This window comes from Empidonax traillii, unplaced genomic scaffold, assembly GCF_003031625.1.
Source record: "Empidonax traillii isolate 1590-97213 ecotype Southwest subspecies unplaced genomic scaffold, ASM303162v1 scaffold440:size489645, whole genome shotgun sequence".
Classification (NCBI taxonomy): Eukaryota; Metazoa; Chordata; class Aves; order Passeriformes; family Tyrannidae; genus Empidonax; species Empidonax traillii.
Window position 1 is genome coordinate 11,708 of NW_020955633.1, and position 12,642 is coordinate 24,349.

Sequence of the window (12,642 nt, forward strand, 5' to 3'; positions counted from 1 at the left end):
GCTGCAGACATTGTAGGTACAAATGCCCAAGAAATAAAACTTAATGTAAGAAGATCAAGCATTTCCAAAGGTAGGCCGTCAAAATTTACATGAGTAACCCCCTGAAGTTTAGGTTACTCTATTGAAGTCACATGCTGTGCATCCACCTGAGCACGGTCAGCACATAACAGCTGCATTTTCATTTGTCAGCAACATCTATAATGTAGAATCCTTATCTGTGCAAAACCTTCCAGAAAAAAACCCACACCGTGTTTCACCATTATTCACCATCTGGAAGGGCTATTGGCAAAATAGTAGGGCTTTTACAGCAGTATTACAAAGACACATGAATCCAACACAGCCAAAATTCAGACTGAAATAAAGGATGTCTGAATTTTGCAAACCACTGTAACCGTCAGAAATTTAGTGCAATTTTAAGGCTAGAGACAGAAGAGCCAAACTTGGTGTCTAGCTTCCCTCCCACTTCAGAAAAGGAACATTTTCTTTTCTTTACATATGAAAAGATTCTCTTCACCTAAACAGCAGTTACTTTTTGTTCTTGACAACATCTAGCTTCTCCCTGAAGAGGGAAAGAGGGAGCTTTAGCCAATACTAGTGCCTGCAAAGCACAGTCTCTAGAGAATATTCTCAAGTATTTTTGTGAATCTTAGTCAGTGTTGCCATTAGACAACTATTAGGAAGTTTCAGAGATCATCTACTAGTGGGAACTGTTAGCTCTTCTTAAGCTATCTGGAAGGTGTAGTTACTTTCTTCATTATGAAGATGACAAAGATACACAAGTAATTACAATCACTATTCCCCCAAATAGCTGTTTGGATGCTAAAAAAACATTTGAGAAATACCAGCATTTGTTTAAATAGCGATAGTGTTAACATTTTATTTGTTTCACATCTGTTACATCTGCTCCTGTAGATACTGAGAGCATGACTGGTTTGTTGTCCCATCTGGACAGAGAGGTAGTTTCAGCATTGTTCCCACGCTGCCTATGCACTAGCAAACTTGTGGGGAAATCAGTACCTTATCTGTTATATCCTAGAACCTTAAATATTGTTATTCCACATTTCCAAACACAGGTTACAAACCCAGGAGCTTGAATGCTTCTCTTGTATTTCTCCCTACTGAACTCCACTGAAAACAAGAGCATACAAATGCGTTAACCAACTGCAAGACACAAGACACTGAAGGATAAAATCATACTACTTCTGTCTAAATGAATGAAAACAATGATTACAAACTAGCAGGTAGATACAACAGCAAGTCCTAAAGACTATGACACCAAGTGAAACTATGTTACGCAGTGCACAGAACACCAGGACACTGGGAAATTTTCAGTAAACAGCCAGGCCAACCAGACAAAGCACGAGAGCAATTCATGTAACCTTGAACTGATACACATTTTATGATCCACCTCCTACACATAAAAGAGTGAAGTCTACAGAATCCTAAGGACTCTGTTCTGAAAAAAAGAAAAAAACCAACACAACTACTGAGACAGTTTCTGCTATAAGGAAAATTCTCGACCTTGAATTTTACAAACAGAATCCCTGTTTATATGGCTAGAAGTCCAAATCACTTGATTTTAGTTTAAGGAAGCTCTGCATTTAAATGGTCTCGTTTTACCAGTATAATTTTTCCTCAGCTTCTTTTTTGTATTAGAAATCATCGATATGCAGAGTTTTCCAAGCCAGTGTGGTTATCCCAATATAAGCCCAGTTAGAACATCATAATTCCCATTAAAAAATTCTCCAAATCCATTTTCATCTGTTAAAGAGGGAACCTTACTGTCGTTGCATTTAAAATAGCCTCAAGTGATCTACAGAAACACACGGGTGGACAAAACAGAGCTGTTTCATCACACCAACCACAGCGACCTTAGCCCTTCCCCAGGCAATTCCTGCCACATCATACACTTAGATCTCTAACTCCGATTAATATTAAACTATCGCATGCAATTCTCGGACAGAAAGGAAGGCTGAGCACTGGGTTGTGCCCTCAGACATACACCTTGCCCCCCACGCCAAGCAGCAGCAGATTTGTGCTCCTCATCTCTGCACCACACACTCACGGACACGCTCCTCCCGCGTCCCTCAGCGAGACACAACCGCACTCCCCTCCACCCCATTTTTAATTACACTGATCCCAAGCGCTGACTTTCCGTCAAAGCAGAATCTTAAAGCCAATTTAAGCCAAGCCTAGGCACAACGCACTGAGGGCCCTGCTCTCAGGCGCCTACAGAGGCCTGTTTTCCATCAGTGACGTGATGAGCCGAAAGCCGCTCAGGGATCTGGAAGGAGCCCAGGGACGCCTCTCCCTGCCCCGCCACACACCCACCGCGCCCCGGCACCGCTCCGGCATCAAGAACAAGGGCAGCACCGACCACCCGCACCCCCCGCGCCGGGGCGGCCACCGCGACACCCGAGGGCGAAAAGAGGTGACTGGGGTGGCCAGGGAGGCAGGGAAACACCGCAACCCACCCACCCCAAACGCGCAAACCCACGGCCAAACGCCGTACGCTGCCCACCCTTCCCCGCCGCACCGCCCCCCCGAGCGCGTCGCCATTTCGTGAGGCAGGAGCGATCCGAGCTGCCCGCTGAGGTGACCAGGGGGAAGCTCCGGACCGGGGATCGAGGGGTGAAGCCCCGGCCCCACGGGGCAACAGCCCACGGCGACGCCCGGCCCGTCCCGGCCCAGCCCAGGCCCCGGTCCCGCCGCCACTCACAATTGCGGATATCGGAGATGAAGACCGCCAGGCCTCGCATGCCATCGCCCTTCGACACCGCAGGCATGGTGGCGCTGGATCACGGCCGCCCAGGGACGCGACACGCCAAAGCCCCGCAGCCGCCGCCCGCTCTCCCCGCGGGCTCCTCAGGCCGCTCCGCCGCCGCCGCCTCCGCAGCGCGCAGGCGCCGCCGGGGCTCCCGCGCCCCCGCAGCCGCCGGGCGGGCGGCGCTCGGGCGCCCTCTGCCGAGCGGAGGCGGGAGCGCCGCGGGCCGCGCCGGGCCCCGCCGCCTCCCTGCGCTGCGGCCCCGCCCGGCCCCCGGGATGGCCCCGCGGTGTCCTGCGGCTCCCAGGCATCCCTCCTGCAACCCTGCGGGCCCTGGGGCTCGGCGGTGCCGCTGCTGCGACGCGATTACCAAGTCACCGCACACCGGGGCAAACGGGCCCGGGCAGAGGCGAGGGGCGGCAGGACGGCGTCAGCCGCTGGGTCCGTGTGGAACCCACTGCGTGCTCCGGGATCGGGAACAGCCTGATCCCTTTTGCTCCCCGTGCCCCTAATGGTCGACAAGTTCGATGACCTTTGAAGGTTGCCTCAGAGGATGTAGGAGCTGAGGGGAATGAGAGGGGTACCAGATCAGGAGACAGGAATATTTCACTTCACTGCTAAGCCTTGAGCAGGCTGTTAATCTGGGATCTTATTGCAAAAATATGGAGAGTAAGGTACAAACTCGGAACGGTGCCGGCCGTAAGAACATGCTTTCCACAGGGTGGACCGTGGGAGGCCATGCCTTGGTCCTGCTGCTCCATAGGCACCCCAAAACAGTGCATGGGATCTGTGTCACATACCCTGCACAGTCTCTCTGAACACTGCCCCTTGTGAGCCTGCCATCAACAGCGTGAGTGATGCAGCTGCTCCGTGTGACACGTAGCCTGGCTCCCTGGGCCTGCAGGCTGCAAATCCAGGGCCATGTGTTTCTCCTGAAGGCTGCGAACATGCACAGCGACACAGTCCCACGCTACATCTACTCCCGAGAATGAAAACATTTCAAGGTTAAACTGTCTTAAATATGCCAAAGAGGTAGGACTGTGCACAACATTTAATCACGTCAGCTGAAAATAGATTCAAATGGTGTCAAAACTGGCCTAGTCTGCCTACCCACAAATATGGTGGGAGCTTCAGCCTTAAACACAAGTGATTAGTATGCTTAGTGGAGAATAATGACCTTAGAACCATGGGGTTTAGAGCTACTGGAGACCTAGCAGTCATTTCACCTCTTTTCCCATATACTTCAAGCCATTTCATTTCACCTCTTCTTCCCCCCCACCCCCTCCAATTGAACCCAAAATCTAGCTTTTAGCTACAGTCTATCTTTCAGAAAGGCACTCAGTCTTGCTGACACAATCAAACTCACTGTTTCCCTGGATAGCTTGTTTCCATGGTTAATCGTCCTTTAAGAGCTTGCATCTTGTTTAGACTCATCAAGCTCCAGAGCCTTTAAGTTAGTGATACGTTAGCAGATATCCCTTTGTCCCTGAATCCATTTTGTACTCCAAGTGCAAGTACAGGCAGTCATGCACAACTAGCCTGTTATTTAAATCAGATTCTCTGTAGGCTTACATGAAGAATGCTTTCCTTGTTTACAGCTCTACAAGTAGATTTGTATGCTTATATATAATTTCCATATACCTTTAAAGAGATCAAAACTTCATATGTCACTATAGGAAGTTTTTTTCTGTAATCAGAAAAAAAAAAAAAAAAAAAAAACACAACCTTTTTTTAGCTATCCAAAATGTTGAACTAACTTCTAGTCTTAAGATCACAGTGACACCTAAAGGCTAGTCTATCAGTCCTGTCTGGCTGTGTTCCAATCAATACTGCAACTGCAAGTCATGCAGGTACATACACTTCAACTGCCTTCTCAGTGGTGGGTTAAATACTGACAGTGAATAGCTGTGGCAGTACCAAGCTAAGCGTGAACTGGGGCAAATATTCAAGGGGTTAACACATAGGATATCTCTAATTTTGTAACTATACAGCTAAATGTTTCATTTGAAGGAGCTTAGTGTGCAGTACACATCCTCTGGCTATTTTACATCAACATCCTTTGACTGGCTTTTGAGGCTTCACTGTATTCATCCTTGCCCCGTCTTTTTGCCTCAACACAAAGGCTTGTGCAATTAGGACAAATGTGTAGCCATATGTCTGCCCTTATTGCATCATAACTGAGACTTATTAGTCTATTTCAGATAGTTTTGGTAGGGACAAGATACAAATTTTATGTGAATAACTAGATAGCTAGAGGCAAGAGAGCCTATAATGGTCTCTAGATGTATCCTGACTGAAAGAAACATTGTAATATGAGCTCAGCTGTTACCCAGCTCAGAGCTGACACTAGGCACAGCTTTCTGCAAACACACTGAGTTGGTAATTCTGGAAAACATTTTGGTTTGAGTCTAACATGTGTAAAACACCAGTCCGTGTAAAAACAAACTACATTGGTTTCACCCATCCCACGATGCTGTAATTTTTAAGAGATTTCTTATTACTATAAAATCAGCATTAAAGAGGAAATAGTGTCAAGAAACATTTTGCTATTACACAAAATGTTTTGTATCGAATTCGGATGCCTGCAGATCCACAATGTCTGTCCCTTCTTTCCCATTTCACATGGGAGTTGCTTTATTAACTTTTCAGAATTTCATTGCACTTTGGTACAAAGACTTGAATAATTGCGCTGACCTTCATAAAACTATTACTGCTCAACTGAATGTATCCAGTTGTGGGAACTACAAAAAGGGAATTGTTCCTTTCCCTTTGTTACTTTTGTCAGATTTATACCACTAGTTATTGTTTTCTTCTGCTCCTCATGATCATTCTAGCCATTACTGGAAGCAAAAAGAACTGAGGAGAAAACAGAATCAGTGGCTCCTCCATGTGTACACTCAATCCTGTTTCTGCACATGACATCTAACATTCATTATCCATTAACAGAGAGCACAATGCTTTCTGCCATGCCAGAGTATCAGATGTGCTGCTTTCAACATTAAAATCATTATAATGAAACTCAAAATTTCCAGACATTTTGGATGGATGTGGGCATAGAAGACCATGCATCTGGTTCACTGGCTAGACTTTTGTTCAGAGAAATAATATTCTTCTTTTCAGTGCTAAAGGATGTTCATGAAGATCTTTGTTACACAGGAAGGAATGAAAGAAGAGAGCATATCAGCAGAGTAAGGTAACCTTCCAGTTCAGCTTCTAGGAGGTCTCACCAATACAGAAAGCAAGTCTTTTTTGGGAAGCACACTGCCACGATATGCTGGGCATGACTACATCATGACATAACACATCCTTTTATTATCAAGTCTTCTGATATAGTATTTAGTCCCTGCAAGCAGCCTGTGAAATAATAGGGTTACAACAAAACTTGGGCTGCAGTAAAAATAGCAGTAGCGCAGCCATATTGCATGCAAAAAAACCCAAAAAACTGTAGAATGTCAGAACAGGAGAAAATAAAAATCTCGATTTAAAACATAATTTTTTTATTTTTGAACCTGTTAAAAGCCATCTGGGATTTAGCCCCTCCTCTCTGCACACCGAGAGTTAGCAGTATTGCTTGCAGGCACTCTGCAGCCTTGTCTATACAATCATTTTGCCTCCAGGCCAGTGCGTGTATTTTAGCCAAGCTCCCGATTTACCTACACTATTTCACAGATTCACAGAAACAATTACGTTGGAAAAGACCTCTAAGATCACTGAGTCCAACCTATGGCCTAACATTACCATGTCAATTTGACCATGGCACGAAGTGCCACGGCCAGTCTTTCCTTGAACATCTCCGGAGACAGTGACTCCACCACCTCCCTGGGCAGCCCATTCCAATATCTAATCATCCTTTCTGTGAAGAAATTCCTCCAAATGTTCAGCTTAAACCTGGTGCAGCTTGAGGCTGTGCCCTCTTGTCCTGTCACTGGTTGCCTGGGAGAAGAGGCCGACACCCCCACCTGGCTACAGCCTCCTGTCAGGTAGAGAGAGGTAAGGTCGCCTCAGCCTCCTCCTGTCCAGGCTAAACCTGGAGCTGTAGCTATTTACTACAGCGTGGGCTAAAGCAGGAGGCTCTTCACGGGAATTTCCTGTAGATCGTGACTAGCATTTGCTTTCTTGGGGTACTGATGAGCCCCAAAGCAGCCGCACCCCGGGACGAGACGGGACAGCCCAGCCGGCGGCTCTGCCCCAGCGGCTCAGTCGGGATATGGCGTCGCTCCCGCGATTCCCGGCCCGCCCGGAGCGCCAGCCTGAAGCCAGAGCCGCAGTCGGAGCCAGCCCCGATCCCTCACCCGCCCCGCCATGTTGGCGCGGCCCGACACCCTCCCGCCGCCCCAGAGCGGCCCGGAGCCGGGGGCGGCGCCTCCGCCCGCCCTCCCGCACTTCCGCGGCGGCGCCGGGCGGTACGTGGTGTCCGCGGGCAGGGCAGGCAGGGCCGGGCGGTGCGGCCGTGTTCCGGCGGTGCGGGGGCATCGGCTTTGCTGCAGCCGGCTGGGGGGAACGCGGCACCGGGGGCGGCCAGAGCAGCCCGGGCGGCTCTGAGCTCGGGGGAGGCCGCGGCGGGGCCGGCGCTGCCATAGCGGGCGTGCAGCTGCCTGGGGAGCTCTGGTGTCACGAGATTCAGACGAGTGAGGGAGACAGTTCTGACAGTCACAGTAGGGCTACCTTACAGTAGGAAAGGGTTTCATGTTTACATGGGTTAGAAAAGGATTTATCCTCACTCTTCACTTCCCAGTATAGCTTTTATTGATTTCATTTGCAAACGCATCAGCAGCGTGCTTCCTGGTCTTTCCGTACTAAGTGATGCAGGGTCCTTCTGCAGCTGTAATAAGAATTTATTTCATCTTTATAAATAAAACTGTAATCATTAACTCAGTACAGTGCCAGCCTCCAAGATTATTTATTTTCTTTGGTTGCTCATTTTGGACAGCCTCAATCTATGACAGATTTTCTCCCTTTCAAAAATAAAAATGCATTTAAAATAGCTGACTAAAAGTATATTACCTCAGGTAGAGACTGGGGTTAAACGACATTTGTGACCTGGCTGAAAGAGAAAGCTGAGCTTCAGATCAGTTTGTCAAAAGATGTTTTAAACTTTAAATTGTCAATAGTACCAGTTGAACCAGGACACAGTCTTCAATTCTGGTTGCATTTTGCAGTGATAAAGGAGATAAACAAGGCTGCCAAGCAAATACAGTTTTACTGAGGTTAATTAGTTCAAGAAGAGTTTAAAAATGGTGGTGAGTTTGCAGAAGAAAAACTTGATGAGGATTTAGTTTCATAAAACTTGCAGAATTCATGCTTATAGTTTCCATAAAGCACATTTGACTTACTCATCTTCATATATTAGAGTGATGCTGTCTACTTAATTTTCACTAAACTGATGTTGTTAAAGAACAAATTATTAAAATAACTTTCCAACCAGGAGTTGATACTGGACTGTCAGTGTCAGAAACTGTTTTGCTGCAGGCTCAGTGCCTTCTATAAATCTAGGAGTGGATGTTGTTTTGACAATAATTGGCAGCTGGATACGATCATGTCAAGGAAATGAGCACATTTTGATGTCTAATTGAAGTTCAGTAATGGTTTTTTAAACTTCAGCTCTTCAGCTGTTAAACATTATCTTCTTTTCAGGGAAGTGGATGCAGTTGCTAATTGTTTCTGAAAGTGAAATCAGACACCTCCAAATCAATATATACGAGCTTCTGGAAGAATTGATATTCTGTCCAAATAGTTAAGACTTGTATTGACTATTCAGGATCTCAATTGTTCTTCCCTGCAGTAGTTTATAGATCTTGCCAAGCTAGATGGAACAGAGGAGATGATATCAAGAGCAACCTGGTTTTCTAATTTTTTAGGATGTGGAAAACGAGGAGGTTACCAGTGACCTTGAAGTCAGAGTGGAAGCATAACACCTTAATTATTAATAATAGTGAATTTCAAACTGTATAGCAATTTAGCTCTTACCCTGCCCTCCAAGAAATATTAGGAGGCTTTCTGCTTTTATTTTGCAGTCTTTAGAGACTTGACTAAAGCCTTCAAATGATTTTTCACATGAGGTTTTCAAGCACTTTTGCTGCCATCATCCTTCTGCTTTGTTCCCTAATGATGTATTCCTCTCTTTTTCTGCAGAATCTCTAACTCCTACAACAAATACCTCTACTTTTTAAAACCTCACTGCTAAGCCAGACACATCCAAATGCGAGTAAGTTTATTGGGTTGTTGGTCTCATCTCTACATTATCCCTGCCATTTCATTGATTACATTTGCACTGAACCTTTAAGGTTCCTTCTACCACAGTACCCTTTCAGAATGTTCAGTCTGCTGTTATGGGATCCCTCACTTGATGTTTTGTACAGAAATAAAATACTCAAAGTTTGAGCAGCACTTCTTATCAGTGTGAACAGCTCAAGTATTGTAAATGTGACTTGCCGAAATGATCTTGTAAGTCTTTAAAGTGAGTGGCAGAGTAATAGAGGAAGCAAGATAATTTTTTAAGTTTAACAAAACTTGAGAAAATTGTGGAAAACATAACCTTTTTTCTTGTCCACCAGGATCTCATAGTTACGAGAAGCAGCCAGATACGTATCTAGAGCCGCTAGTTTATTATAAGTGAAAGCTGTGCCAGTTTGATACTCAGGACATCCACAGTTAGTAACAGATTGCTTTTCGTTCTGTTATTTTACTTCTTTTGCCCTGGTTTCCCTAATGCTTAGTATTTCTCTCTGTTTTCTTCTTATTCACTGCTGAAAATTAGGCCGGAAAACCAAGGCTGGTTATGAATGGGGAGAGGCTGAAAAACAAGCTCTGGCTGTATTTGATTTTTTTTTTTTTTCTGTAAAGTCTTTCCTCTTAGAGAAATAAGGTGTGATAGATAAATAGCACAGAACAGACCTGTTCTCTACTAATCTCAATTTCTTTATCTGGAGCTGGGATAAACTGTCAAAGCTGTTCTTTTAGACCAAAAGGACACCTCCCTCACACTATTATTTTTTTCAATTCTATGTGTATCACTGAATTGGCAAGGAATTGAAAGCAAAGTACCTGTTAGAGTAAAGGCACAGAGCTGCAAGCATATAGCTATTATTCTTTCTACCTCTTATTAGTTTATGACATACCAACTGGGCTAGGCAGGAGCAGAAACAAATGTTATCTCTTATTTGCTATAAAAAGGTAAGGGGGTACTGTAATTGTTCTGGGCAGCAAACATTTATCTCAGTTTCAGCTGTAAACTGTTACACTTCTTTGGGGGATTCTTTAAGAGGGAAGCTGCAAGTGTCCAACTCCCTTTACCTATGATACAGCTACTAAAGCAAAGGACAAAAAAAGGTGGTTTGGGCCTAGGAATCTCTTAAAATCCTCTGATATTTTGCTGCCAGAGTGAAAGCACTATTAAAGCAGTACTACCTTAATAAGTCTGATTCTAAATGGCAGAAGTTAAGACAATGGCATGTCTTTCTTGGACAAGAAAACCAAATTAAACTGTTACATTCCTCCGTTCACAGAGATTTGAACGCTTATGTTTTCAGGGAAATAAAAACTTGACATGAGGAAAAACACCATGAGAGTTCTCTGTGCTTCACTTTCTCTTACCATGATTTGCTGGCTATCTGAAGGTACCCTGTCAAAAACAGATGCAAAGAAAGGTGCTACAAAAAAACTGGAAGAAAAGGTAAGAGAAATAACAGAAATGCTTGTCTTATCTGACATGCTCGGTGACCTAATTGAAGTAGTCCACTTTGGTAAGTGGACTCTACTTATGTGAGAACAGTGTTAATGCATTTCGGTTGAAGCTTGTGCTCACAAATAAGATTCTCTGAAACTGTCTTTTTTCTTCAACTTTTTTAGGTGTCACAAATGGTTCACTCCTTGAACCAATATGATGTAGACTTCTGGAGCTCTATCCTCCATGCAAGCTGCAGAGGCAGGAAGTTTTTGTCCCCTCAGGAAACATACTTCCATCCCTTTGGAGGGCAGGGTGGGGAACGGTAGTTTGGGCCAAGAGCACTAGATCATTTACTGGCAGAATGGAGCCTTGCCAGTGGGAAGGCTGTATCCTGTTGGAAGAGTTTGAAGGGGCTTCTAAACAGCAGCTCCTCTGCAGGCAGAAATGATTCAGAGTCCCCCAGTAATAAGAGCAAGCAGAGCCAACATGCTGAAGTCTCTCTTCAGCTGCTGAGCATGTTATTGTTTCCTGTCATTATGGATATACATCTCTCATTGTTTGTGTTACTTGCTCAGCATCTGCCAGAGGAAAATCTAGTCTGCAGTAGTGAGGATAATAAAAGTGTTAAGAGAGGTCATATCTCTAAATTCCTTATGCTGAATCAATAGGTGGTTATTGTGTACTCACCATGCACACCTTATTAGGTCTTTTCACTCTTTTTATCTGCTAAAACTATTTGTGCTGATTTAGTTGAAGCATCTTCCCTAAGGAAGAGTGGTCAAAACCTTGACCTTCAGTAACCACAATACAGCATTCTCAGACTAAAACGTATCCAGTTTAAAAGTTGTCTTCAAATTCTTGGTTAAGAACTCCTAACCCTTTTTTATTATTTTGGGGGTAACATGGCATGGCAGAAAGCATTGGCCTAAGAGTAGAGCACCATCAGCTGTCATGAATTATGTTCCTAATCTTATTATGTCTTGATTTTTTTAATGTGTTTATGTGCTTTTTGCCTTCCAAACAAAGTTTACTGATGATGACAAATCATTTCTGAGGACTTGCATACTTCAGTTTTAAATCAAACTGCTCTGCATCCTTTCAAAGGAGTGCTCAGAATTTAATGAAGTGATTTATTATATTGTTGTGTTTAAAGTCTGTTGCCACTGAAGGTGGTTATTTCATCTAACTGATAATTGTCTTCTCTTCGTAGGTGCTGCATTCTGATAAAAATGTACAGGACCGGGGACTGGTAGTTGTGGATCCAAAAGCAAAGGATATAATATGGGAACATAGAAGTTATTGCTCCAAGAAGGTGAAGGAAAGACATTTCTCAGGAGATGTTCTGGGATATATTACTCCTGTAAGTTGATACAATGGATAAAATTTGTGCTTTGAATAGGTATGCAGCAGATTGTGCTAACCTGCAAGCTTGCATCCCTGCTTCAAAAGCATTTTTATAATAATGAGAACTGCTGGTCAAACACAGTCAAATAGCCAGAGGATTATTTGAGAGCTGGCTTGGGGTTCCGGTCATCTCAAACCCTTGTTTTCTCATCTGTCTCTTGGAGGATGTCTAGGTTATATTGTTTTTCTTCTCACTGTTGTTGAGGAATACACTGAGTGCTGATAGTTGGGTGTGCAGCTGCAGTGTGAGCTGCAGGTTGTGCCCTGACTGGGGGGAAATGGTGGCAGCTGGTGCTGACCCTCTGCACCACAAAGAGTGCAGGGACTTGTGGCACCCTGGTGACCGGGCACTCATATGCAGCAGGAGCTGATGACTCAGCAGGAAGACCCCAAACTGTCATGGACATAGACTGTGGGGGTACAAAATCCTGGGGATTCCTTTTTTGGGGGTCCCACCAAAATTAAATTGCTTTAAGGATCTACACATCTGAGTCTCCGCTGTGGGAAACTCAAGGCTGAGCTGGTAAGGAAACTAGTCTGACTGTGAGTGGGAGGTGAGTAGGGAGACAAGATGGGCACTTGTCAGTCACTGGAACTGCGCGATGTGAAGGGGTCTCAGTCCCAGAAGTGAAAGTCTGGGGTGGTGGGAGTGTGACTCCAGGAATGCCTCTTGGCTGGACAGACAGCAAAGTTTCCTTAGGGCTGGTTATAACATTGATGATAGTATTCTCTTGTTGCTGATGAACCAGAGGAAGTTGTAGTGAAATCAGAGCAGGAGGGCTACTAAGTGTCCTCATCCTACAGCTGG

General features: G+C 44.9%; 1 protein-coding gene across 4 annotated transcripts in view; it reads left to right on the forward strand.

Annotated features, from left to right (window-relative positions):
• The first annotated feature begins 3,310 nt into the window (after window positions 1–3,310).
• Window positions 3,311–12,642, forward strand: part of CHID1 (chitinase domain containing 1) — a 108,754-nt gene continuing 99,422 nt past the window's right edge. The window contains exons 1-4 of one of the 4 annotated variants that reach the window (XM_027894728.1): window positions 3,311–3,438; window positions 5,885–5,957; window positions 10,294–10,436; window positions 11,641–11,790. In XM_027894728.1, coding sequence (XP_027750529.1) covers window positions 10,311–10,436; window positions 11,641–11,790 — 276 coding nt within the window. In that variant the 5' untranslated portion in view covers window positions 3,311–3,438; window positions 5,885–5,957; window positions 10,294–10,310. Of the gene's footprint in view, window positions 3,439–5,884; window positions 5,958–7,117; window positions 7,168–7,343; window positions 7,460–8,896; window positions 8,970–10,290; window positions 10,437–11,640; window positions 11,791–12,642 lie in introns of those variants that run through there. The other 3 variants (XM_027894726.1, XM_027894725.1, XM_027894727.1) reach the window with 3 other exon arrangements.